The sequence below is a fragment of the Aquarana catesbeiana genome, linkage group LG07, assembly GCF_042186555.1.
Source record: "Aquarana catesbeiana isolate 2022-GZ linkage group LG07, ASM4218655v1, whole genome shotgun sequence".
In the NCBI taxonomy this organism is placed as follows: Eukaryota; Metazoa; Chordata; class Amphibia; order Anura; family Ranidae; genus Aquarana; species Aquarana catesbeiana.
This window is the reverse complement of record NC_133330.1, coordinates 269,711,504-269,735,532: the sequence shown is the minus strand read 5'-3', so window position 1 is coordinate 269,735,532 and position 24,029 is coordinate 269,711,504. Positions and strand designations below refer to the sequence as shown.

The 24,029-nt window shown below is 43.1% G+C and overlaps 1 protein-coding gene across 3 annotated transcripts in view; it reads left to right on the top strand.

Moving 5' to 3' along the window:
- The first annotated feature begins 669 nt into the window (after positions 1 to 669).
- ACBD6 (acyl-CoA binding domain containing 6) overlaps positions 670 to 24,029 on the top strand; it is a 146,594-nt gene continuing 123,234 nt past the window's right edge. The window contains exons 1-2 of one of the 3 annotated variants that reach the window (XM_073593333.1): positions 670 to 1,052; positions 3,928 to 3,992. In XM_073593333.1, coding sequence (XP_073449434.1) covers positions 858 to 1,052; positions 3,928 to 3,992 — 260 coding nt within the window. In that variant the 5' untranslated portion in view covers positions 670 to 857. The remainder of the gene's footprint in view (positions 1,053 to 3,927; positions 3,993 to 24,029) is intronic. The other 2 variants (XM_073593335.1, XM_073593334.1) reach the window with 2 other exon arrangements.

Genomic DNA, 24,029 nt, shown 5'->3' with positions numbered 1-24,029 from the left:
AGCTTAGGCCATCTTTATGTAGAGCAACAATATTTTTTTTCAGATCCTCAGAGAGTTCTTTGCCATGAGGTGCCATGTTGAACTTCCAGTGACCAGTATGAGAGAGTGAGAGCGATAACATCAAATTTAACACACCTGCTCCACATTCACACCTGAGACCTTGTAACACTAACGAGTCACATGACCCCGGGAAGGGAAAATGGCTAATTGGGCCCAATTTGGACATTTTCACTTAGGGGTGTACTCACTTTTGGTGCCAGCGGTTTAGACATTAATGGCTGTGGGTTGAGTTATTTTGAGGGGACAGCAAATTTACAGTTATACAAGCTGTACACTCACTACTTTACATTGTAGCAAAGTGTCATTTCTTCAGTGTTGTCACATGAAAAGATAGAATAAAATATTTACAGAAATGTGAGGGGTGTACTCACTTTTGTGAGATACTGTAAATCCTGTATAATAATAATAATATATACACTAAAGAAAAGCTGCCATTGAGAAATCACGGATGGTGTTTGCAGACACAGAATGGTGTGTTCTATGCGGACATACAATGAGATTACAGGAGATGATATTCATTGTGATGATGATGATGATTCTCCTCCACATTATACATGATGACATCTCACTCACAGCACACAATGCCCGGCCAGTCTCGTGTTATCAGCACCGCGCATGCGCACTGTCGGGTCCCCGTACTGGGCTCTGCACATGCGCGGTACCCTTTTGCCAGTTTAAAATCCCGGATGTCAGTGGGCGCCGGGGTACCGGTGCAGCGTGGGAAAAGGTGTTAGTCCGGTGGTGCAGGTCCGGTGTCCGGGCAGACTATGCGGGCGGGGTGTGTGTGAGCTCCGGACATGGCGTCTCCTGAGGTGTTAGAGGAGTTCAGCTCCGGGGAGGCCTGTTCAGGGGGGTGCGGGGATCTCGAGGACTTCCTACTGGAGGGGGAGGAGCTCAGCGCTCACTTCGAGCAGGCCGCCAGACACGCCCAGAACCTGGCCCATGTGGCCACCACCGAGCAACTCCTCTACCTGTATGCCAGGTACAAGCAGGTAATGACACCTTCCATGTGTGGCCCCTCCCACGTGACACCTTCCATGTGTGGCCCCTCCCACGTGACGCCTTCCATGTGTGGCCCCTCCCACGTGACGCCTTCCATGTGTGGCCCCTCCCACGTGACGCCTTCCATGTGTGGCCCCTCCCACGTGACACCTTCCATGTGTGGCCCCTCCCACGTGATGCCTTCCATGTGTGGCCCCTCCCACATGGCACCTTCCATGGGTGTGGCCCCTCCCGCGTGACGCCTTCCATGGGTGTGGCCCCTCCCGCGTGACGCCTTCCATGGGTGTGGCCCCTCCCGCGTGACGCCTTCCATGGGTGTGGCCCCTCCCGCGTGACGCCTTCCATGGGTGTGGCCCCTCCCGCGTGACGCCTTCCATGGGTGTGGCCCCTCCACTAAGCGACACTCTCCCTGTGTGGGGGGGGGCGCTATGTACTCCCTTCTTCTGTGTGTGTGCCCCCCCCCCCCGTGCTACATGACACCCTCCTACACCTTCCTATACTGTATGCCAGGTACAAGCAGGTAATGACCCCTCCCCCTATAGTCATTCTCCCCCCCCATCCATTATACGGTATGCCAAATGCAGGCAGGTAATGTCATCCATATCCCCCATGTGACCTCCTTCCTCTTACCCCCATTATACTGTATGCCGGGTAATGAGCCAAGCACCCAGAGTCATCTTCATCCCTCATATGATCCTACACCAGTCATACATTATGTCAGGGGTAAGCAGTTAATGGGTCCCCCTCCTCTTGTCCTATTCCTCGGTCCTGTGCCCCCACACCAGTCCTCTTTTATGTCCTGGATAGGCAGGTAACGATTCTTAGAAGTCTATCCATCTTGTGTCCCCTGCCTCCTCCAGCCATTGTATTCTGTATCTCCGACCATAGAAATACAGACCAAAACTGGATGGAAGAGTCCAATATTATTTTAATTGCTGGCAAAAAAAAGTCTTATAAAAACTTCCAATGCGTTTTGAGTGCATCACCACTCCCCTTCATCAGGGCTCAGCACATACCAATGCTTGTCATGTTCTTCTCCTTGTGGAGAGCTCAGTACTGATCCTTTGGGTGTATCCATGTGTCATGCTGAGCCCTGGGAAAGGGGGAGCCGTGTTGTCCCTGAAACACATTGACAGTGTTTATAGGACCCTTTTTTTTAATCAACAACATCTTGGACTCTTTCTTCTGGTTTTGGTCTGGTGCTCCTTTCTGTGTTTCTGTGGTCTGATCTACGGTTGGGTGCCTATCAGGGAAGCCTGGCTGTGTGGGGGCCGCCTCACCAGAGCTATGGAGCTTGTCTATCATGTCACCTCCTTGCTCCTCCACTATCTTTTATGCTAAGCCCCGTGCAAGCAGGTAGTATAAGGCACACAAGTGCCGATTACTCCATCATGGGTCTGTTCATAGCTGTTCCATCCAGCATGCCTTGAATGCCAGCCACAAGCTGCTAAGATGGTATTGATACTGTGGTGCCATCCTATCCTCAAGTGGTTGTAAAGGCTGAAGGTGCCCCCTAATACTCACCTGAGCCCCCTCTCGATCCAGCGATGTACACGAGAGCCTCGGCTGTCTAGGGGCTCCCTCTCCTCATTGGCTGAGACAGCAATGGGAGCCATTGGCAATCACAACCAGTGAGCCAATAAGGAGAGGGCTGGGCCAAGCTGTGACTTGCTATGGGGGCACTGGTCAAGGGGGAGGAGTCAGGAGGGCTGGTGAGGCACCCAAGAAGAAGAGGATCGCAACTTCTCTGTGCAAAACCACTGCACAGAGCAGGTAAGTATGACATGTCTTAGGTAAGTATGACATGTCTTTTTAAAAAACAAAAGCCGAACCGTTAATACTACTTTTCATATATGCCCTTTAACCAGTGTTCCAGTCCCCCCAACCCCCCTTTTTTTTTATTTTATTTTTTATTTTATTTCTTTATTTATTTTTAGACTCCTGTATTTGTCTGAACATGTCATATGTGTGGTAGTTTTTAGTTTATGTAAAAATATTTCATTACTAACCAGATCTTGGAAGCAGGTAGATTCCATGTTAGCTGTGAGCATCTGAAGCTCTCTTGTGTTCATTTCCGTGTAGCTGGCTACCCAGCATGCACCTCGCGCCGGCGCAGTAATGTCACTGCGTGGCTCTCCCCCTTCCTGACAGGTTGCCATAGCAATGTGAGGGGAAGTTCCCACCCCTTTTCTATAGCAACCTCAATCAGAGGACAGGCGAGGAAGGTAATGGAAGTCCTCCTGTTCGTATCATTTCCGGTCTGCAAAAAAACACAAGATTACGTCATTAGGTGATTCGCAAGGAATCCTGGGATACATGACGCCTCTATCCCAGGAGCCCTTGCGAATCATCTAGTGACCTAATCGCCCAGGGGGCCGCTGCCGGAAGAGCTGCTGAAATAAGAATAAAAAAGGTATTTAAATTAAAAAAAAAAAAAATTTCATTGGGAAAAGCACGCTCAAACAAGTATATAACATGGGTGGAACTCCGCTTTAATTCATCATACTTTCAGTGCTGGCTTCAATCATGCATTGCTGGGTCAGTGTTCAGCTCTTCTAGTATATGGCACCATCTATTATATGTGTCCTTCCCTTCATGCATTATATATAGCTTGCTATAAGAAAGTAATGAGTCTCCGGTGCGCCCTCTATTGACCATGTGCTCATACTGCCTTTTCCTCCTGTGTTTAATACCGGATACAAGCAGGTGATAAGAACCACACAGAGACCCCGGGTCTCACTTTCGGTCATTATGCATCTGCTGATAGTTCTCTAACACCAGTTGTTAAAGGACAACCAGATCTGATGCTTTGAGTCATTGGTTGAGTACATAGCAACGTTTAACGGTGTTTATCTTTCTTGGCAGGTGAAGGTTGGAAAGTGCAATACTTCGAAGCCAGGTTTCTTTGATTATGAAGGCAAACGCAAATGGTAAGAAGAAATGCCGTATGATATAATCCAGTGTCTGCAGTAGGATGTTTTCTCAAAGCAGCTGCTTAGATTCAAACTTGGAGAATTAAAGTTTTGAATGTGATTGGCTGATGTGTGATTGCATAGACAATCTTTCTATCATATACGTTGTTGTTTTGGCATATTTTTTTATTTGATTTATTTATTTTTTTGAGGGGGGGGGGGGATACACAATATCAGTGTTTTTTTATATTTTATTTTACTTTTAAATATTTATTAAAAAAAATTTGGTGAGATATCAGCGGTCTAAATAGACCACTGACATCTCCCCTTTGAGACAGAGAAAGGGACTAAAGACAAAGATGCCCCAGTCCATTTCTCTGCAGCCTCAGCTGCACTAAATATGAATGGACATGAGACTGCAGCTCCTGTTCATTCATAAACTGAAGCATCGTAAACTTAGTTTACGATGCTCAGTTATGAATGGACAGAGTTAATGATCCCTGACTCTGTGCTTTCGGAAAAGGAAGGAGCCAGTAAATTACTGATTTACCATATCCTTCCTCCGGTTTTCCATCCTGATAGATTTGGGGCAGGGAGGAGCAGAGGATGTTCAGCCACTTGATTGTTTTTACAGGTGGTGGGAGGGGACTTTTTCACCTGCCACCCTCCGGTGCTTCTGCCGGTGTGCCCATGCGCTTGGCGAGTCGGAGAATGAATCGACCGGCGGCGGCCATTTACCATAGAGCTGACCAAGGACCAGATGGTCTTCGGTCATTTCTATGACCTTCGGAGGTCGGGCGCGACATTATGACGTCATGTCCGGCCTTGGCAGTCGTAAACACTGCCGTAGCCTCGGCTGGAAGCCGAGATCGTATGTTTTGTGTTTCTGTTTTTCTTTTTGGACTTTCCAGCCTAGAGGCGAGATCTGGGGACTTCTAGAGCCCAGATCTCGCTGTAAAGAGGACCTGTCATACCCTATTCCTATTACAAGGAATGTAAAGAGAAAGTGTCAAAATCACAAAAAGAAACAAAATTTTAAGTGCCCACGACCCCGTGTTGTGAAGCGAACGCATAAGTACGTCATGCCCGCATATGTAAACCAGTAAACTGTAAACATTTTTAACCTCTTGACATCCGGAGGCCGTCATATGACGGCCTCGACTTTCCGGGGTTATATCTGAATGATGCCTGAGGCTACAGACATCATTCAGATACCGGCATTTTCAGCCGGCGATTCCGTACACCATAAGAACGATCATAGCGGCTGTTCCGCCGCTTGATCGTTCTTACGGGCGGCAAAAGGGGACGTCCCCCACCCCTCCTACCGACTCACCTCAGCGATCGGTGAGTCGGATAGCGGATCCGCCGGCGCCGAATGTAGATCATAGAGATTTCCGGCGGACCAGATGGTCGCCGGAGTCTCTATGATCGTTCAGAGGCCTGGCGCGATGTTATGACGTCACGCCCGGCCTCTGCATTCAAAAAAACGGCGCCACTTCGGCTGGGAAGCGGTGATCGTTTTTTTTTTTTTTTTTTTTTTTTTAATTTTATTTTAGGCTTCACAGCCTAGAGGTGAGATGTGGGGTCTTATTGACCCCATATCTCACTGTAAAGAGGACTGATTATGTCATATTCCTATTACAAGGGATGTTTACATTCCTTGTAATGGGAATAAAAGTGATCAAAAAAAAAATTTTTTTTAAAAAGTGTCAAATTAAAAAATTTTAAGTAAAATTAACAATAAAAAAAAAAAAAAATTTTTTTAAAGCGCCCCTGTCCCCGTGAGCTCGCACGCAGAAGCGAACGCATACGTAAGTCCCGCCCACATATGAAAACGGTGTTCAAACCACACATGTGAGGTATCGCCGCGAATGTTAGAGCGAGAGCAATAATTTTGGCCCTAGACCTCCTCTGTAACTCAAAACATGTAGCCAGTAAAAAATTTTAAAGCGTCGCCTATGGGGATTTTTAAGTACCAAAGTTTGGCGCCATTCCACGAGCGTGTGCAATTTTGAAGCGTGACATGTTAGGTATCTATTTACTCAGCGTAACTTCATCTTTCACACAATGCAAAAAAATTTGGCTAACTTTGCTGTTTTGTTTTTTTTTTTAAAGCATGAAACTGTTTTTTTTTTTTTTTTTTTTTTTTTTTTTTTTTTTAAAAATGCGTTTGAAAAATAGCTGCGCAAATACTGTGCAAGATAAAAAGTTGCAATGACCGCCATTGTATTCTCTAGGGTCTCTGCTAAAAAAAAACATATATAATATTTGGGGGTTCTATGTAATTTTATAGCAAGGAAATGATGATTTTTGACATGTAGGAGCGAAGTGTCAGAATTGGCCTGGATGCGAAGTGGTTAAAGCACCGCCTATGGCGATTAAGTACTGAAGTTTGGTGCCATTCCACGAGTGTGTGCAATTTTAAGCATGATATGTTGGGTATCTATTCTGCAACAAAAGCGGGCTAACGTTAGTGTTTTTGTTTTTGTTTTTTTGTCTTTTGTTTTAAATTCATGAAAACGCTTTTTTTTTTTTTTAAATTGTTTTCAAAACAAAACGTGTTTGAAACATTGCACAAATACCGTGCGACATCGTTTCAACAACCACCATTTTATTTCCTAGGGTCTCTGCTAAAAAATCATTTTATAATGTTTGGGGGTTCTGAGTAATTTTTTTTTTTTTTTTATTATTTTTACACGTAGGAGAGAAGTGTCAGAATTGGCTTGGGAGGCAAGTGGTTACTCTGTGTACTGTGTATCACCAGTCACTTCACTTAGTATAATATGTAAGGGCCCTTTCACACTGCTCTGTGGTAAAAACGCATATACGATTTTGCTGTTTTATATCTGTTTCCTGTGTATTTTTTGGGTTGCCTGCACCTGTGAAAAAAATGGACATGACTCAAACACACCAAAAACGCAAATCGTGGTGCTTTTTTTTTTTTTTTTTCACGATTTTGCTGTGATTTCTATTGCTTTTGATGGGAAGCTGAGTTTTTGAAAACCGCACCAAAGATGCAGAATGTAGGACTCTAAAAAACGCACCACACCCACAGTGCAGGGGTGTGAAAAGTCCCATAGGATTTAAAGGGAAACCTTTTTCTTGCAAGGTAAAAATGCAGGAAAAACATGTCAGTTGGAAAGGGGCTTAAGGGTTTACAACCACTTTAAATCTATTAATAGGATCTTCTTTCTATTTCAGCCTACAACAAATGTCAGTTCTCTTTTGCAAGCAAAGCATCAGTCTTTAGTCTGTAGTCACTCCCCCCCGCTTGTGTAAAACTGCTCATTGTTTCTCTCAGAAGTATGTGAGGTCAAATTATAGGTATTTTTTCCTGAACATATGAATATGGCATCGCAGACAATGTTTCCTAGGTTTGTTAAGAGTTCTGTGACTTTAAGTGGAACTTCAGTAATTTTTTTTCATCTTTCCATCTATTAAATCTTCTGCCCCTGTTTTAACTTTGGATAGTAAAACATTTTTTTTCTGTCAGTAAATACCTTATACAGCCCACTTCCTGTTTCTTGTCTGGTAAAAAGCCTAGGCTTATGACATCATGCACAGCTCTCTCACTCTGGTGAGAGTTTGCCAGGAAAGGAGGGGGAATGAGTCATAAGAGGGCTAATGAGAGCTGGAGGTGTGTCTGTGTAAATAGACTCAAGGGGGGGGATTTCTTCAGCATATTTGGCAAGTACGGAATCGCAGTATATATATATACAATAATATGCAAAGTGGTTGGAGGGAAGCTTCAGAATGGCAAAGTTGGTTTTTATTACAGATTATTTGAGCAGACTGCAGTTCCTCTTTAAATACTAACCAGCTGACATGGGCCTGACCTGCAACACTTTTTTCCCAGAGCCCTCATCGGATGTTGGAGTGATGATAAAAGAGCAGAGAACTCCTTTATAATCTCTGTAGTTGTATTTGTGCCAGCTACACCAGTATTCTAGCACAGATGCTGTGACCTTTTCTAGTGTTAGTTAGACAAAACTCACATTGTGTGGTGACCGGCATTTTACTGCATTGTACAACGCTGGTCACCGCAAGCACACCCAGAAAACTGTGTTTTTCTGTGTGTCCGGTTCACACTGCTACACAGCCCAGTACTGTGATAAAATGAGGACATACTGTATTTTATTGCAGTGTGCTGTACAGGATTGCACGTCGCTGTACTGCAGCCATTGAGCTGCTGTACAGCGACATGAATGAACTGTACTTTTGTACACTTCAAATAAAGTTGAGTGAGGGGTGGAAAAAAGGGAGCATTGTGTGCACTGAATCGCACACCACACTGCCCCTACCACAGCCAGAACGGACAGAGAGGAAACCACAGCAGTGTACTTCTCCAGCAGCTGTATGTTGTGTTTGAACCGGCCTTAAAGTAATGTAAACCCACAAAAAAAAAAAACAAAACAAAAAAACCTGCAAGACAAAGGCATAATAAGCTAGTATGCTTAGCATACTAGCTCATTATCAAATACTCACCTTAGATCGAAGCCCCCATAGCAGTCCCAGTACACCGCTGCGGCCGGCCACATCACTCCCGGAGTTACTTCCAGGTATTGAGGGCTCCGGTGCTGTGATTGGCCGGAGCCGCCGGTAATGGCCCGAACGTGCCATTGCTTCAGTGTGCATGTGCCGATGACATCAGCACATGCTGATACAGAAGATATCTCCTAAACCGTGCTGGTTTAGGAGATATCCGGGGTAGCTACAGGTAAGCCTTATTATAGTAAATATAAAAAGTGCATCACTAAACATGAAAATACACAATCATTGATCATAGTGAATCCAAAAATTTGAATAGAGAAAAATGTGAAAAGGTAAATAACACAATAAGAGAACTTCTATATAGTTCATATAAGTAAGTCCATAAACTTTGTGGTTCCAAGTAATGATGACAAGAGAAAAGGATCACCGCTGCTAAAAACTTCTGCCTCCAAATGGAATGTAAGGAGGCTTACCGGAACGTATGGACCCTATTCAGTTTATACTAAATGGGACATACAGGCAGTGGTGTATCAACACCTAGGTAGAGACGGCTAGCTGCAATCTTCTCCAATTGATTATATGGTAATTGGGAGGGTTACTCTACAGCCACCGAAGCCATTCTAGTAAGGCACTTCAGAGTCAAAGTAGAAATCCTCTTAACAGTGCTCCATTAGGACATAGATCCAAGGAGAAAGGATAGGATAGAAAACCCGTATGTAAAATTTATTTTAAAAAAAGGTTAGAACACTCACATTTTGGTAAACCTCAAAAGGCATTGATTGAATGATGCATCAAGTTATAATGGCATAGGCAGGACAATGGAACAGACTCATTTTGTCTCAGACATCATCTGGGGTGTTCTGATGCCTGTGCCACCTCAGTTTTTATAGATAATGTACCCCATCACCTGGATAATCACGCTGCTTAACGCCGTGTCTAATCCGCCAATCACTTCCGGGATCGACAGCAAGATGGCGCGGAGGCACGTGTGTCAAGCCTCTATATGAAAGTGAGGCGAACATGTCAAGCCTCGATGTGGAAACGGAGAATCTTAGCGACTTGATAGCGCGCCTCAAGCCTCGATCTGAAAGGCGGGACGCACGGGTCAAACCTCAGAGAGACCACCAGATACAATGGCATCCTGGATGTAGGTCTGGCCTCGCATCAAAGCGAAGGCTAAGACCAACCTTCATAAACAAGCCTATCACGTAACGCTCAAGCCCACAACTGGAGAGATTAAGTAATACAGCAGGCGCTATCTATAATAGCAGCTCAAGCCTCATGTAGAAAGCGAGAACCAGCAATAGTAACACCACTGTTATACATCTCGCCGTACAGTCTATCTTAATATAACATACGTAGACCGTTAAATGATAGATTTTGAAATAAAATCAAAAATAAAAACGGAACAGATAAAATATTCAATTAAATGAAAAGCACATAATTCTAAAGAACACCCTTATACCATATATCAAGTAACTTCATGTAGCAAAGTCATGCTTGGTTGATAAGAGTTCATCCCGAACGGGGAGTAGGAACGCAGATGGTAAATCCAGAATGTTTCAATTCTTGAAACACCTCTGGTGTGAGCCCCTCCACGCCAAGGTGGTATATAATGATCAAAAATTGAGTATCACTAGGTTCCGGATTGTGGTATCTACGATAGTGTTTAGGAACACTGTGGTTGATTCCTCCCTTTTTTATATTAGCTATGTGCTCATTGACTCCTATGGAAAAGGTACGGCTGGTTCTGCCTACATATTGTTTGCTACATGGGCAGGTAATCAGATATATTTGGAAGCACAAGTAAAGAGTTGCTTCATATCGTAGATCTGATTAGTGACTGTAGATTTAAATTGTTTTGTTTTCACCTTACCGCTTGTATTGTGTAGGCAAACAGGGGTAATAACCCACAAGGTTATGAAAAAAATAGGGTTTTACTGGAGGATTTATTATATTGGGGGCAATTTTACTTTGTAGGGATGGAGCACCTCTATAAATCATCTTGGCCCAATCTGGCAAGAGAGGGCCCAAGATCCAATCATTTTTAATAACATTCCAATGTTTACCTAGAATTTGTTTGATCTGTCTATGTTGGGTGGAGAATGTACAACCCCTGGCAAAAATTATGGAATCACCAGTCCCTGCGGATGTTCCTTCAGTTGTTTATTGTTGTAGAAAAAAGCAGATCACAGACATGGCCAAAAACTAAAGGCATTTCAAATGGCAACTTTCTGGCTTTAAGAAACGCTAAAAGAAATCAAGAAAAATAATTGTGGTGACCAGTAACAGAGTTATAGAACAAGCACAGGGAAAAAATTATGGAATCACCCTGTAAATTTTCATTACAAACATTAACACCTGCATCAGATTAAATCTGCTTGTTAGTATGCAGGTAAAGAGGGTAAATCATCACGTAGTTTTGCACAAGATGGTTGTTCACAGTCGGCTGTGTCTAAAACATGGACCAAATACAAACACCATGGGAAAGTGGTTAAAGGCAAGCATACTGGTAGACCAAGGAAGACATCAAAGCGTCAAGACAGAAAACTTAAAGCAATATGCCTTGAAAACAGAAAATGTACAACAAAACAAATGAGGAACAAATGGGAGGAAACTGGGGTCAACATCTGTGACCGAACTGTGAAAAACCGCCTAAAGGAAATGGGATTTACATACAGAAAAGCTAAAAGAAAGCCATCTCTAGGGATGAGCCGAACACCCCCCCTGTTCGGTTCGCACCAGAACATGCGAACAGGAAAAAAGTTCGTTCGAACACCGTTAAAGTCTATGGGACACGAACATGAATAATCAAAAGTGCTAATTTTAAAGGCTTATATGCAAGTTATTGTCATAAAAAGTGTTTGGGGACCTGGGTCCTGCCCCAGGGGACATGGATCAATGCAAAAAAAAATTTTAAAAACTGAAGTTTTTTCAGGAGCAGTGATTTTAATAATGCTTAAAGTCAAACAATAAAAGTGTAATATCCCTTTAAATTTCGTAGCTGGGGGGTGTCTATAGTATGCCTGTAAAGGGGCGCATGTTTCCTGTGTTTAGAACAGTCTGACAGCAAAATGACATTTTGGAAGGAAAAAAGCCATTTAAAACTACTCGTGGCTATTGCATTGCCGGTCACCACAATACACATAGAAGTTCATTGATAAAAACGGCATGGGAATTCCCCACAGGGAAACCCCGAACCAAAATTAAAAAAAAAAAAAATGACGTGGGGGTCCTCCTAAATTCCATACCAGGCCCTTCAGGTCTGGTACGGATTTTAAGGGGAACCCAGCGCCAAAAAAAAAAAAAAAAAAAAAAAAAAAACGGCGTGGGGTCCCCCCAAAAATCTATACCAGACTCTTATCCGAGCACGCAACCTGGCAGGCCGCAGGAAAAGAGGGGGGGGACGAGAGAGCGCCCCCCCTCCTGAACCGTACCAGGCCACATGCCCGCAACATTGGGAGGGTGCTTTGGGGTAGCCCCCCAAAATACCTTGTCCCTATGTTGATGAGGACAAGGGCCTCATCCCCACAACCCTGGCCGATGGTTGTGGCGGGCGGGGGGCTTATCGGAATCTGGAAGCCCCCTTTAACAAGGGGACCCCCAGATTCCCCCCCCCCCCCGTGTGAAATGGTAAGGGGGTAACCATTTCACTAAAAAACTGTCAAAAATTACAGGGGCTTCCCTGTGACGTCACGGGGAATGCCACAGGGAAGTCCCGTCATGTCCCGTGCGTCAGAGGGGGGCGGGGTCACCGGGTGGCCCCCCCCCCCTTATTTAAGAACCGTCAGACGAGGAGACGCCGTCACACAGCGGGAGCCTCCCTCCATGCCAGCATGGATGCGGAGCGGCCGGGAGAAGAAAATGAAGAAGAGAAGAGGATGAAGAGAAGAGCGGGAGCCTCCCCCCATGCCATGGGTGCGGAGCAGCCCGAGGAGAAGAAGATAGAAGACGCCGCGGAGGAGATGCTGGACGAGAACGCCGGAGGAAGAACCAGAAGATGAAGGAAGATAGAAGAAAGAAGAAGCATTTAAATAAAGGAATTGTCAAAAACTGTCTCTTGTCATTTTTAACATTTTTTTTGACAGCTTTTTTTAGTGAAATGGTAGGGGTACTTTTGTACCCCCTTACCATTTCACACAGGGGGGGGCGCGATCTAGGGGTCCCCTTGTTAAAGGGGGCTTCCAGATTCCGATAAGCCCCTCGCCCGCAGACCCCCACAACCACCGGCCAGGGTTGTGGGGATGAGGCCCTTGTCCTCATCAACATGGGGACAAGGTGTTTTGGGGGGCTACCCCAAAGCACCCTCCCAATGTTGAGGGCATGTGGCCTGGTACGGTTCAGGAGGGGGCGGCCGCACTCTCGTCCCCCCCTATTTTCCTGCGGCCTGCCAGGTTGCGTGCTCGGATAAGGGTCTGGTATGGATTCTTGGGGGGACCCCACGCCGTTTTTTTTTTTTTTTTTTTTGCGCGGGGTTCCCCTTAAAATCCATACCAGACCTGAAGGGTCTGGTATGGAATTTAGGGGGACCCCCACGTCTTTTTTTTTTTTTTTTTTTTTTTTTTTTTAAATCTTGGTTCGGGGTTCCCCTGTGGGGAATTCCCATGCCGTTTTTATCAATGAACTTCTATATGTATTGTCGGACCAGCAATGCAATAGCCGCCAGTAATTTTAAATGGGTTTTTTCCTTCGAAATGTCATTTTGCTGTCAGACTGTTCTAAACAGGAAACATGCGCCCCTTTACAGGCATACTATAGACACCCCCCAGCTACGAAATTTAAAGGGATATTACACTTTTATTGTTTGACTTTAAGCGTTATTAAAATCACTGCTCCTGAAAAAACGGCAGTTTTTAAAACTTTTTTTGGCATTGGTCCATGTCCCCTGGGGCAGGACCCAGGTCCCCAAACACTTTTTATGACAATAACTTGCATATAAGCCTTTAAAATTAGCACTTTTGATTTCTCCCATAGACTTTTAAAGGGTGTTCCGCGGCATTCGAATTTGCCGCGAACACCCCAAATTGTTCGGCGAACTTGCGAACAGCCAATGTTCGAGGCGAACATGTGTTCGACACGAACTCGAAGCTCATCCCTAGCCATCTCTAACACCTAAACACAAAAAAACGTGGACTGTGGATGATTGGATGAAAGTCATATTCAGTGATGAATCTCGAATCTGCATTGGGCAAGGTGATGATGCTGGAACTTTTGTTTGGTGCCGTTCCAATGAGATTTATGCAGATGACTGTCTGAAGAAAACATGTAAATTTCCACAGTCAATTATGATATGGGGCTGCATGTCAGGTAAAGGCACTGGGGAGATGGCTGTCATTAAATCTTCAATAAATGCCCAGGTTTACATTGAAATTGTGGACACTTTTCTTATCCCATCTATTGAAAGGATGTTTGGGGATGATGAAATCATTTATCAAGATGATAATGCATCTTGCCATAGAGCAAAAACTGTGAAAAAAAATTCCTTGAAGACACATAAGGTCAATGTCATGGCCTGCAAACAGTCCGGATCTCAATCCAATTGAAAATCATCTGCGGTGGAAGTTAAAGAAAATGGTCCATGACAAGGCTCCAGCCTGCAAAGATGATTTGGCAACAGCAATCAGAAGGCTGGAGCCAGATTGATGAAGAGTACTGTTTATCACTCATTAAGTCAATGCCTCAGAGACTGCAAGCAGTTATAAAAGCCAGAGGTGGTGCAACAAAGTACTAGTGATGTGTTGGAGTGTTATTTTGTTTGTTTTTCATGATTCCATAATTTTTTCCTCAGAATTGAGTGATTCCATAATTTATTCCCTGTGCTTGTTCTATAAATCTAACTGTTACTGGCCACCACAATTATTTTTCTTGATTTCTTTTAGTGTTTCTTAAAGCCAGAAAGTTGCCATTTGAAATGCCTTTTAGTTTTTGGCCATGTCTGTGATCTGCTTTTTTTTTCTACAACAATAAACAACGGAAGGAACATCCTCAGGGACTGGTGATTCCATAATTTTTGCCAGGGGTTGTAGTAAACGTGGACCATTTAAAAGTGTCATCCCTGTTCTGATGGGGGTTTAACCTCCAAAAGAGTACTTCTCTCAGAATTACTTATTCTATGTAATTCGGAGTCTATATCAACCTGCATATAACCTTTGTCCAAAAACCTCTGTCTGAGTACTGAGGCCTGTTGGATAAAATCTTGTGTATCTGTGCAATTACGGCATAAGCCTTATTATAGGCTTACCTGCAGTAAAAAGTGGTCTGTAAGGGTTTACAACCACTTAGAGATGTCCACCCGCCCTGTTGCTAGTGCTGTATTTGCAAGATTACAGTGCTGGTAAGATGAAATAACCAGCTGTAGCAACAGTGCAGGCTGACCCAGGGCCTCTTATGGAATCTGTCAGACAGCAAAAACTTTCAAAAGGGGGCCGAGTCTATCTTTAACCACTTAAGCCCCGGACCATTTGGCTGGCCAAAGACCAGAGCACTTTTTGCGATTCGGCACTGCGTCGCTTTAACTGACAATTGCGCGGTCATGCGACATGGCTCCCAAACAAAACTGACATCCTTTTTTCCCCACAAATAGAGCTTTCTTTTGGTGGTATTTAATCACCTCTGCGGTTTTTATTTTTTGTGCTATAAACAAAAAAAGAGCGACGATTTTGATGAAGAAAAAAAAAAAAGCAATATGTCTTACTTTTTGCTATAATATCCCCAAAAAATATATTAAAAAAAAAAAAAACATTTTTTTTTTCCTCAGTTTAGGCCGATATGTATTCTACATATTTTTGGTAAAAAAATCGCAATAAGCGTTTATTGGTTTGCGCAAAAGTTATAGCGTCTACAAAATAGGGGATTTTTTTTACTAGTAATGGTGGCGATCTGCGATTGTTATCGGGACTGCGACATTTTTGGGACCGTTGTCATTTATTCAGCAATCCGTGCTATACAAATGCATTGATTCCTGTGTAAATGACACTGACAGTGAAGGGATTAACCACTAGGGGGCAGTGTAGGGGTTAAGTGTGTCCTAGGGAGTGATTCTAACTGGGGGGAGGGGTTACGTGTGACACATCACTGATCACCGCTCCCGATTACAGGGAGCGGTAATCAGTGACAGTGTCACTAGACAGAATGGGGAAATGCTTGTTTACATTAGCATCTCCCTGTTCTTCAGCTCCATGAGATGATCGCGGGTATCCCAGTTAACATTCAGTCCGCGGGACCCGCGATCACACTCGCGGAGCTCGCTGCAGGGTCGTGTGCTGCCGGCAGTGCGCACGCAACCACACGGCGGCAAATTCAAAGGGACGAACAGGTACGCCTATTTGCGCAGCAGTGCCATTCTACCAACGTATTTGTACATGCGGCTGTCGGCAAGCGGTTAAAGCATCCTTGTTCTATGAGTGGAATCTCGGAAAAGATACTTGCAAAGCAGAGAGGAGAAACTTATCAGTCCCACTGTCCGTATCCATAAACTCATTCTTTGGTGGAAACGGGTCCCCTGAACACCACTGAGAAACCATCACTTCTAGGGGTCAGTTTCCTGGCCCCCTACGTTATTGCTGTCTCCCGAAACCCTTTGATTGGTTAGGCACCTCAATTCTTTTTTACAAATAGGCAGAACCAAAAATAATGTTGGCTTACAAAGGTCTATAGATCATGTTTTTAGTTCAGGCTTGCCTTGTTTTGCACTGACACTGCATTTGCTGATTTGTTGGCACAGAAAGATGCAATGCCAAGAGAAATGCTTTACTTTTAGTAAGCAATGTTCCCACTCAGTTTAGTTGTGATGTCTTTGAAAAAGCCTGAATCTTGAATTAAAATCAATTAAAATAAAAATTCAAAAGGATGACTTGTTAAACACATACCAGTGAAGCACTCACATGTTTTGGGATGAACATAAAGTAAAACTATAGGCAAAACCTTTTTTTTTTTTTTTTTTTTTTTTTTTTTTTTTTTTTTTTTTTGGATAGAGCAAAGGAGGGTAAGAACCCTTGTCAGATTTTTATTTTTATTTATTTTAATTTTTTTTTTCACCCATTGGAGAGATTTCCCTGCATTTCCTGTCCCATATCCAAACAGGCAGTGAAAGGAAAGCCCTGCAAATTAGGAGAATTCCTTAGGGGGGACCCCCAGGTCACCAGAACTAGTGTCTCCATTCGAAGATTGCCCCTCCTATTACTTTTCTGGGGACAACCTAAAATTTGGGATTTTTATTTTACTGTTATTTTTAATAGTAAACAGGACAAAGGGAGGGCGAATCTCCCTAATGGGGGCACAGACAGCAATATAAACTGTCAGGTGTTCTAATCCCTCTCCAATCTCTCAAACACATTTTTTTTATTTTATTTTTCTTTACCTTTAGTTATACTTAAACCACTTGTGACCGCCTAACGAGCATCTGCAGTGGCAGAGCGATTTTTCTCCTGCATCGAATCATGTATCCAATATCCAGCACTTCGGGTAGGGGGCGATCACAGCACAAGCCAGTCAGTGGGTGCCAGCCAATGATTGACCGACGGCACCCACTGATCGGAGAAGAGGATGACAGGATAGAGCTGTGTGAATGTAATCAATACAGAGCTCTGTCAGTGGGGTTGTGCCTGCTTTTTGTTTCCCTGCATAGCAGGGAATAAAAAACCCACACATCCCTTAGTATAACCAGCGCACAGTGAATGCACTAGGCACACATTTAACCCTTTTGATTGCCCTAGATGTTAACCCCTTCCCAGCCAGTGTCAGTATAATGACAGATGTTTATTTTTAGCACTGATCACTGTATTATTGTCACTGGTTCCCACAAAGTGTCAAAAGTTGTAGTGTCAGATTGCCGCCGCCCCATACTATCGCAGTGCCACACAAGTGGCTGCCATTACTTTTATAAAAAATAAAATAAAAAATTCCAGTATATATCCCATAGTTTTTAGACAATATAACTTTCACACAAACCAATCAGTATGCTTATTGAGATTTTTTTTTTTTTTTTTTTTTTTTTTTTTTACCAAAAATATGTAGCAGAATACATATTGGCCGAAATTTCTGAAGAAATTTGATTTCTTAATTTTTTTTTTTTTTTTTTTTTTTTATTAGATTTTTTTTTTTTTACTTTCTGCTATAAAACATTTTTTTTTTTAATTTTAAAAATGTGGGTCTGTAATCGTTTTATAGCACAAAAAATAAAAAAAACCCAGTGGTAATCAAATACCACCAAAGGGAATCTGTATTTGTGTGGAAAAAAAAAAAAGATTTTTATTTGTGTACATACCCGTGAAATTGTCCATTAAAGTAACACTGTGCTAAAGAGTAACTCCACTTTTGTGGGGGGAAAAAAAGGCAAAAAGGAAAATATAGCATATGCAATTGCTACATAGGCCATATTGTAATTTTAAGGTTGACTATATTTTGAATCTTTTCTGAAAAGGTTGTCAAAGAGTCACTCGAAATGAGCGGGAGCAAATACAAATGAAAAGTATTGATGAAACTGTAAATTAGTTGCACATAACAGATCCCAGAAGGGAATGGGGGCCACTACAAAATACTGTTTACTGAACGAAACATCATAAAATTATAGAGGTTCAGAAGTTGAACTGGAAGCAGTCACAAATAAACATACAGGAGAGCTGTACGATTCTGGCCAAAATGAGAATCAGGATTTTTTTGCTTCGAATAAAAATCACGATTCCCTCACGATTCTCGCAAAGTAAAATCTTTCACATTATACAAAAAAAAAAAAAAAAAAAAAACATGGGCTAACTTTACTGGTTAGTGTTTTTTTTTTTTTTTTTTTTTTTATTTTCTTTTTAATTCATTAAATTCCCAAAAAATTGCATTTGAAAGACCGCTGCGCAAATACAGTGTGACATAAAATATTGCAACAACCACCGTTTTATTCTCTAGGGTATCTACTAAAAAATATATATATATATATAATGTTTGGGGGTTCTAAGTAATTTTCTAGCAAAAAAAATAATGATTTTAACTTGAAACCAACAAATGTCAGAAAAAGGTTTAGTGTTGTCAGTGTTTAGGCCCCTTTCACGCGGGGGCTTTACCGTCGGTATTCGGCAGAGGTGCTTTGCCGGCGGTATAGCCGCGCTGTCCCATTGATTTCAATGGGCAGGAGTGGTGTATACACCGCTCCTGCACCGCTCCGAAGATGCTGCTAGCAGGACTTTTTTTCCTGTCCTGCTAGCGCACCGCTCCAGTGTGAAAGCCCCTCGGGTTTTCACACTGGAGAGACAGCAGCAGCTGTTACGGGTCGGTTTGCAGGCGCTATTATTAGCGCAATAGCACCTGCAAACCGCCCCAGTGTGAAAGGGGCCTTATGCTTAAGTTCAACTGATAAAGAAGGTTTGGATTCTTGGCAGACTGCCCAGTTCTTCTCTTCCTTTCTTTTGATGGCTGTGGCTTCAGAAGAGCAAAGAAAATTCTTTGCATGGAAAGAATTGTGAAACCCTTTAGTCAAGATCGCGATAATGATTCTTGACGATTAAGGCTTCATGCACACGAGACGCCGGTGCAAACTATGTTGAACACATGTTTTTAAAAGCTGAAACTGGCGTTTAGAAACGCCCGTTTTGCCTTGTTTGCATGCCGCGTTTAGCCGCGTTTAAATGGGTTTGCGTCTAGAAGCATTTAGTTAAGATAACAAAGACCCTCCCCAAGCTCAGAAAGCATGATAAATTTTAACTTTTGGAAATGAATCCCAAATTGAACATATTGCAAAGAATGACATTTTGCGACCTGACTTTGGGGCCCATATCTTGGGGCCGCTTGGTGCTAGGAACCTCATACCTTTTTACTTTTCCACTGTGTTTGCACACCAAATTTGGGGTTCCTAGCACCAAGTGGCGCCGAGATATGGGGCCCCAAAGTCGGGTCGCAAAATTTCATTCTCTGCTGCAGAAAAGTGCTTGACATTTTGCGACCCGACTTTGGGGTCCCGTATCTCGGGGCCACTTGGTGCTAGGAACCCCAACTTTGCATATGTTGTAGTGTAGGGCCCCAAATTCGGATCGCAAAATGTCATTCTCTGCTGCAGTTTACCATCATAGTTCATGTGTTTTCTAATCCCAAAAATAAGGTTCCTTTTTTAAAACGCTTATGGATTCAAACGCGGTACCGGCGTTTAGCCGCGTTTGGCGTCTGAACCCATTTTTTTGCTTCTGGAAAAACAAGGTTAACTGCAACTGCCTAAAAACGCCAAAAAATGAGACTGTGTACATGGACACATAGGATAACATTGAATGAGTTCAGGGGCAGTTGAAAAAAGTGTCCAACTGCCTCTGAACGCGCGTTTAACAGCGTCTCGTGTGCATGAGGCCTAATTGTGCAGCTCTAACATGGAAGGATCTCCTCCATATGAACCTTGACACATGCTTATATTGCAAAAATGTTTGACCCTCAAAATAAACAAAAAGGGGGGCCAGTGTGAATTCTCACTCGTAAGGAGAGACAATATAAAGAAAAGAACAGTGAAAAAGATTGAGGAGAAAAAAAAGGAAAGAGGGAAAGCTTGGTGGACATTGAAGTGAAAATTAAAAAGACGGAGATTTGTTTATTCAGTCTGTTGCCCAATTTGTAAGAGGTGGAATAATGTATCCAGATGTACCAAGGAGTGGTAAATTGTTCCCACTTATAACATTGTCTGGCTTGCATTTCCTCCATGAGCAGAATGTCATTCTTTTTGTTTCAGCAGGCAGATAGTGAGGGAGTGGAGGTGCACCTCCAGTGCCTGGAAATTAACTGTCTATCTGCAGAGAGGAAAAATCTAAGAAGGCTAGATATCAGGGACTTAACTGGACATATTGTAATTTTAAAGTACTTCTAAAGGCTTAAGATGTGTGTGGTGTGTTTTTTTTTTTTTTTTTTTTTTTTCTCTTTACCTTCGTGCATTTTCTATGTATGAAGGTAAAAAACCTTCTCTGTGCCGCAGCCTCCCCAATACTTACCTGGGCCCCATCTCAATCCAGCGATGTGCAGGAGAGCCTCGGATCTCTGTTGACTCGCCCTCCTCATTGGCTGAGACAATTAAAGCCAGTAAGCCAATGAGGAGAGAGAGGGGGTGGGGCTGAGCTTTTTTTTTTTTTTTTTTTTTTTTTTAAAGTAAGCCTTTAATACCACTTTAATGTCATTTTAAAATTATTTTTCCTTCTCAGTGTGCATCCACTGCAATTTTTATGTAAGAATAAATATAAAAGCCTGCAGGCCTTCTGTACAGAATTGGTGTATAAAACTTCCCCAGAGATGACACATTTTTGCTTATCTTTTGGGCTTACTAGCTTTCACAGAAGTCTGCACTAAGATGCTTGTAAAATTTTAGGCTTTTGCTGCAATAGGAGATATATTTTTTGTGAGATACTCCTCTAAGGGTTAATTCTAAAGGGATGCAGACACTGCAACTTTCCTCATTAGAACACCGAATCTTCATGCACACTGGACATAAAAATGCTGCTTATACAGGCATTTGGTGCGTTTTTATTTTTTCTTCTTTCTTTTTCAGCCTGTAGAAGCATCTGTATGTTAGCCTATGTGTCCATGTACGTTTGGGCATTTACAAGCATATTTGTAGAGGACCATTTACAGGCTGAAAAAAACCCAACACAAATGCGTTTTTGAGAGGTGCTTTTGGGCAGAAAAAACACTTGACGCTGCATTTAGATGTATCAAGCGTTTTAAAGAGGAAGTAATCTTCCTCTGCTGACATTTACCTATAGGTAAGGCTATAATGAGGCTTGCCTAATAGGTAGTGTAAATATCTCCTAAACATGTACCGTTTAGGAGATATTTACATTACATGCAGCCAGTGACATCACTGGCGCATGCCCTCTGAAGGAACGGTCACAGATACCGTTCCAACCCAGCCCCATGAACGGCATCTCCCGCGTGTGGCTCTGGCCAATCACAGCGCCGGAGCACGCGAACCCGGAAGAAACTCCTGGGAAAATGTCAGCCGTCTCATTAAAGTAATTTTTTCCAAAAAAAAATTGCATTTGAAAGACCGCTGCGCAAATACAGTGTGATGTAAAATATTGCAACAACCACCATTTTATTCTCTAGGGTCTCTACTAAAAAAAAAAAATATGTTTGGGGTTTGTAAGTAATTTTCTAACAAAAAAAAAAATAATAATTTTAACTTGAAACCAACAAATGTCAGAAAAAGGTTTAGTGTTCAACTTAATTCATTTACACACAAAGTCTATTCCATTGACAAATTGTTACAATATTTAGACTTATGCCGCGTACACACGAGCGGACTTTACGGCAGACTTGGTCCGGCGGACTTTTCGACTGACTTTCTGAAAGAACGGACTTGCCTACACACGATCAACCAAAGTCCAACGGATTTGTACGTGATGACGTTCGACCGGACTAAAATAAGGAAGTTCATAGCCAGTAGCCAATAGCTGCCCTAGCGTCGGTTTTTGTCCGTCGGACTAGCATACAAACGAGCGGACTTTTCAACTAGACTCATCCGTTGAAAGATTTGAAACAAGTTTCATTTCTAGGTCTGTCCAACTTTTGGGAAAAAAAGTCCGCTGGAGCCCACACACGATCGAATTGTCCGACTGACTCCGGCCAGCCACACCAAGTCTACCGTAAATTCCGCTCATGTGTACGCGGCATTAGTTCAATTGATAAAGAATGTTGTGGTTCTTGGCAGACTGCCTGGTTTTTTTTTTTTTTTTTTTTCTTTCTTCCTTTCTTTTGATGGTTGTGGCTTCAGAAGAGCAGAGAGAATTCTTTGTTTTCTTGTATTCTTGACGATTAATCGTGCAGCTCTAGTTTCGAGGCTGACAATTGGGATCTCAAACCTTCAGCTCCCTCCACATACTTTATATGGGATTAAGGTCTGGAGACTGGCTAGGCCACTCCAGGACCTTAATGTGCTTCTTCTTGAGCGACTCCTTTTGTTGCCTTGGATCATTTGTCATGCTGGAATACCCATCCACGACCCATTTTTCAATGACCTGGCTGAAGGAAGGAGGTTCTTACCCAAGATTTGGATGGACATGACCCCGTCCATCGTCCCTTTGATGCGGTGAAGTTGTCCGGTCCCCTTAGCAGAAAAACACCCCCAAAGCATAATGTTTTCACCTCCATATTTGAGGGTGGGGATGGTGTTCTTGGGGTCATAGGCAGCATTCCTCCTCCTCTAAACAATGAGTTGAGTTGATGCCAAAGAGCTTGATTTTGGTCTTATCTGACCACAACACTTTCACCCAGTACCCAGAGTCCTTCAGATGTTCATTAGCTAACATTAGCTGGGCCTGTACATGTGCTTTCTTGAGCAGGGAGACCTTGCAGGCGCTGCAGGATTTCACAGCATCGTGTGTTACCAATTGTTTTCTTGGTGACTATGGTTCCAGTTGCCTTGAGATCGTTGACAAGATTCTCCCATGTAGTTCTGGGCTGATTCCTCACAATTGTCTTGTAGCCCATTCCACCCTTGTGTAAGTGTACAATCTTGTCCCTGACATCTTTGGACAGCTCTTTGGTCTTGGCCATGGTGGAGAGATTCCTCAGGGCCCGGCCAGTGCACTATTTGGCATGGCCACTTTTTGTATTTTCTATTTATTTTTCTCCCACTTTTTGTCACTTTTCACTTTTGTGCATGTTCTTTCACTGGATGAAGGGGGTGAGTCCTCCTCGGGCTTACCCTGACATCTAGGGGGAGGATGTGTGGCCTTCTGGTTCCTTCCTCCCCTACCTCTGGGGGAGTCTCTTAAGGAGATCGAAGATGGCTTCGGCTGTCCTAGAAGAAACGGATCTGCCGGGCCTTCTGGCTAGGCAGACCATGTAAACCTATGTCCCAGTCAGGAGCCTTGTGCCCTGGGGGTCAGGATACGAGTCCTACCCCTTTGGGGAGGGGGGGGTAGACCAAAGCACATCCTTAAGTGCACTTTTTTGTGTGTGTTCACATGCAGGTTTTTTGTACACTTGCGGGTATTTTTCGTTCTAGGTTTTGCACCACGCGGACTAAAAAAAAAAAGAAAAAAGTGGAGTTATTCATTAACATTAAAGATAACCTTCACAACTCTGAAAGAAACCTGGGGCCGACCGTTGCTGCCTTCTGAAAATACCAGCTGCCATCTGTTGTACTGACCCTGCTTCTGTACTTTAAATATTGTGTTGTGTAAGGTAGAACTGTAAACTAGGCCATCAGGAGACGTAAATAAAGAGGTTAACTAAAAGATTATCATTTATTTTGGTGGTTCATTTCAGGATGTACATTCATCTTGGAGCAAACCTAATTTCACAACTTTACTTACTTTAGAAGTTAATTTATTGATGCTAAAACAAACTATGCAGTCAAGATGGAAGAAAATTGATTGAAAAAGTCGTGTGTATAGTGTGCTAAAATCTGCTTGAATGTGGCAAACATTCCAGTCAGTGTTTCACTTGCCTTCCAAATCTTGTGGATCTTATGTGAACCTTCACACCTTTTAGGCCTCATGCACACAAGACGTCTTGCAAACTCTCCTAGAAGCCGTCCTTCTGGCAATAAAAACAGGTAACGTTTGTAAAGGTGTATATCACGTTTAGGCGTGTTTACAGGCTTCA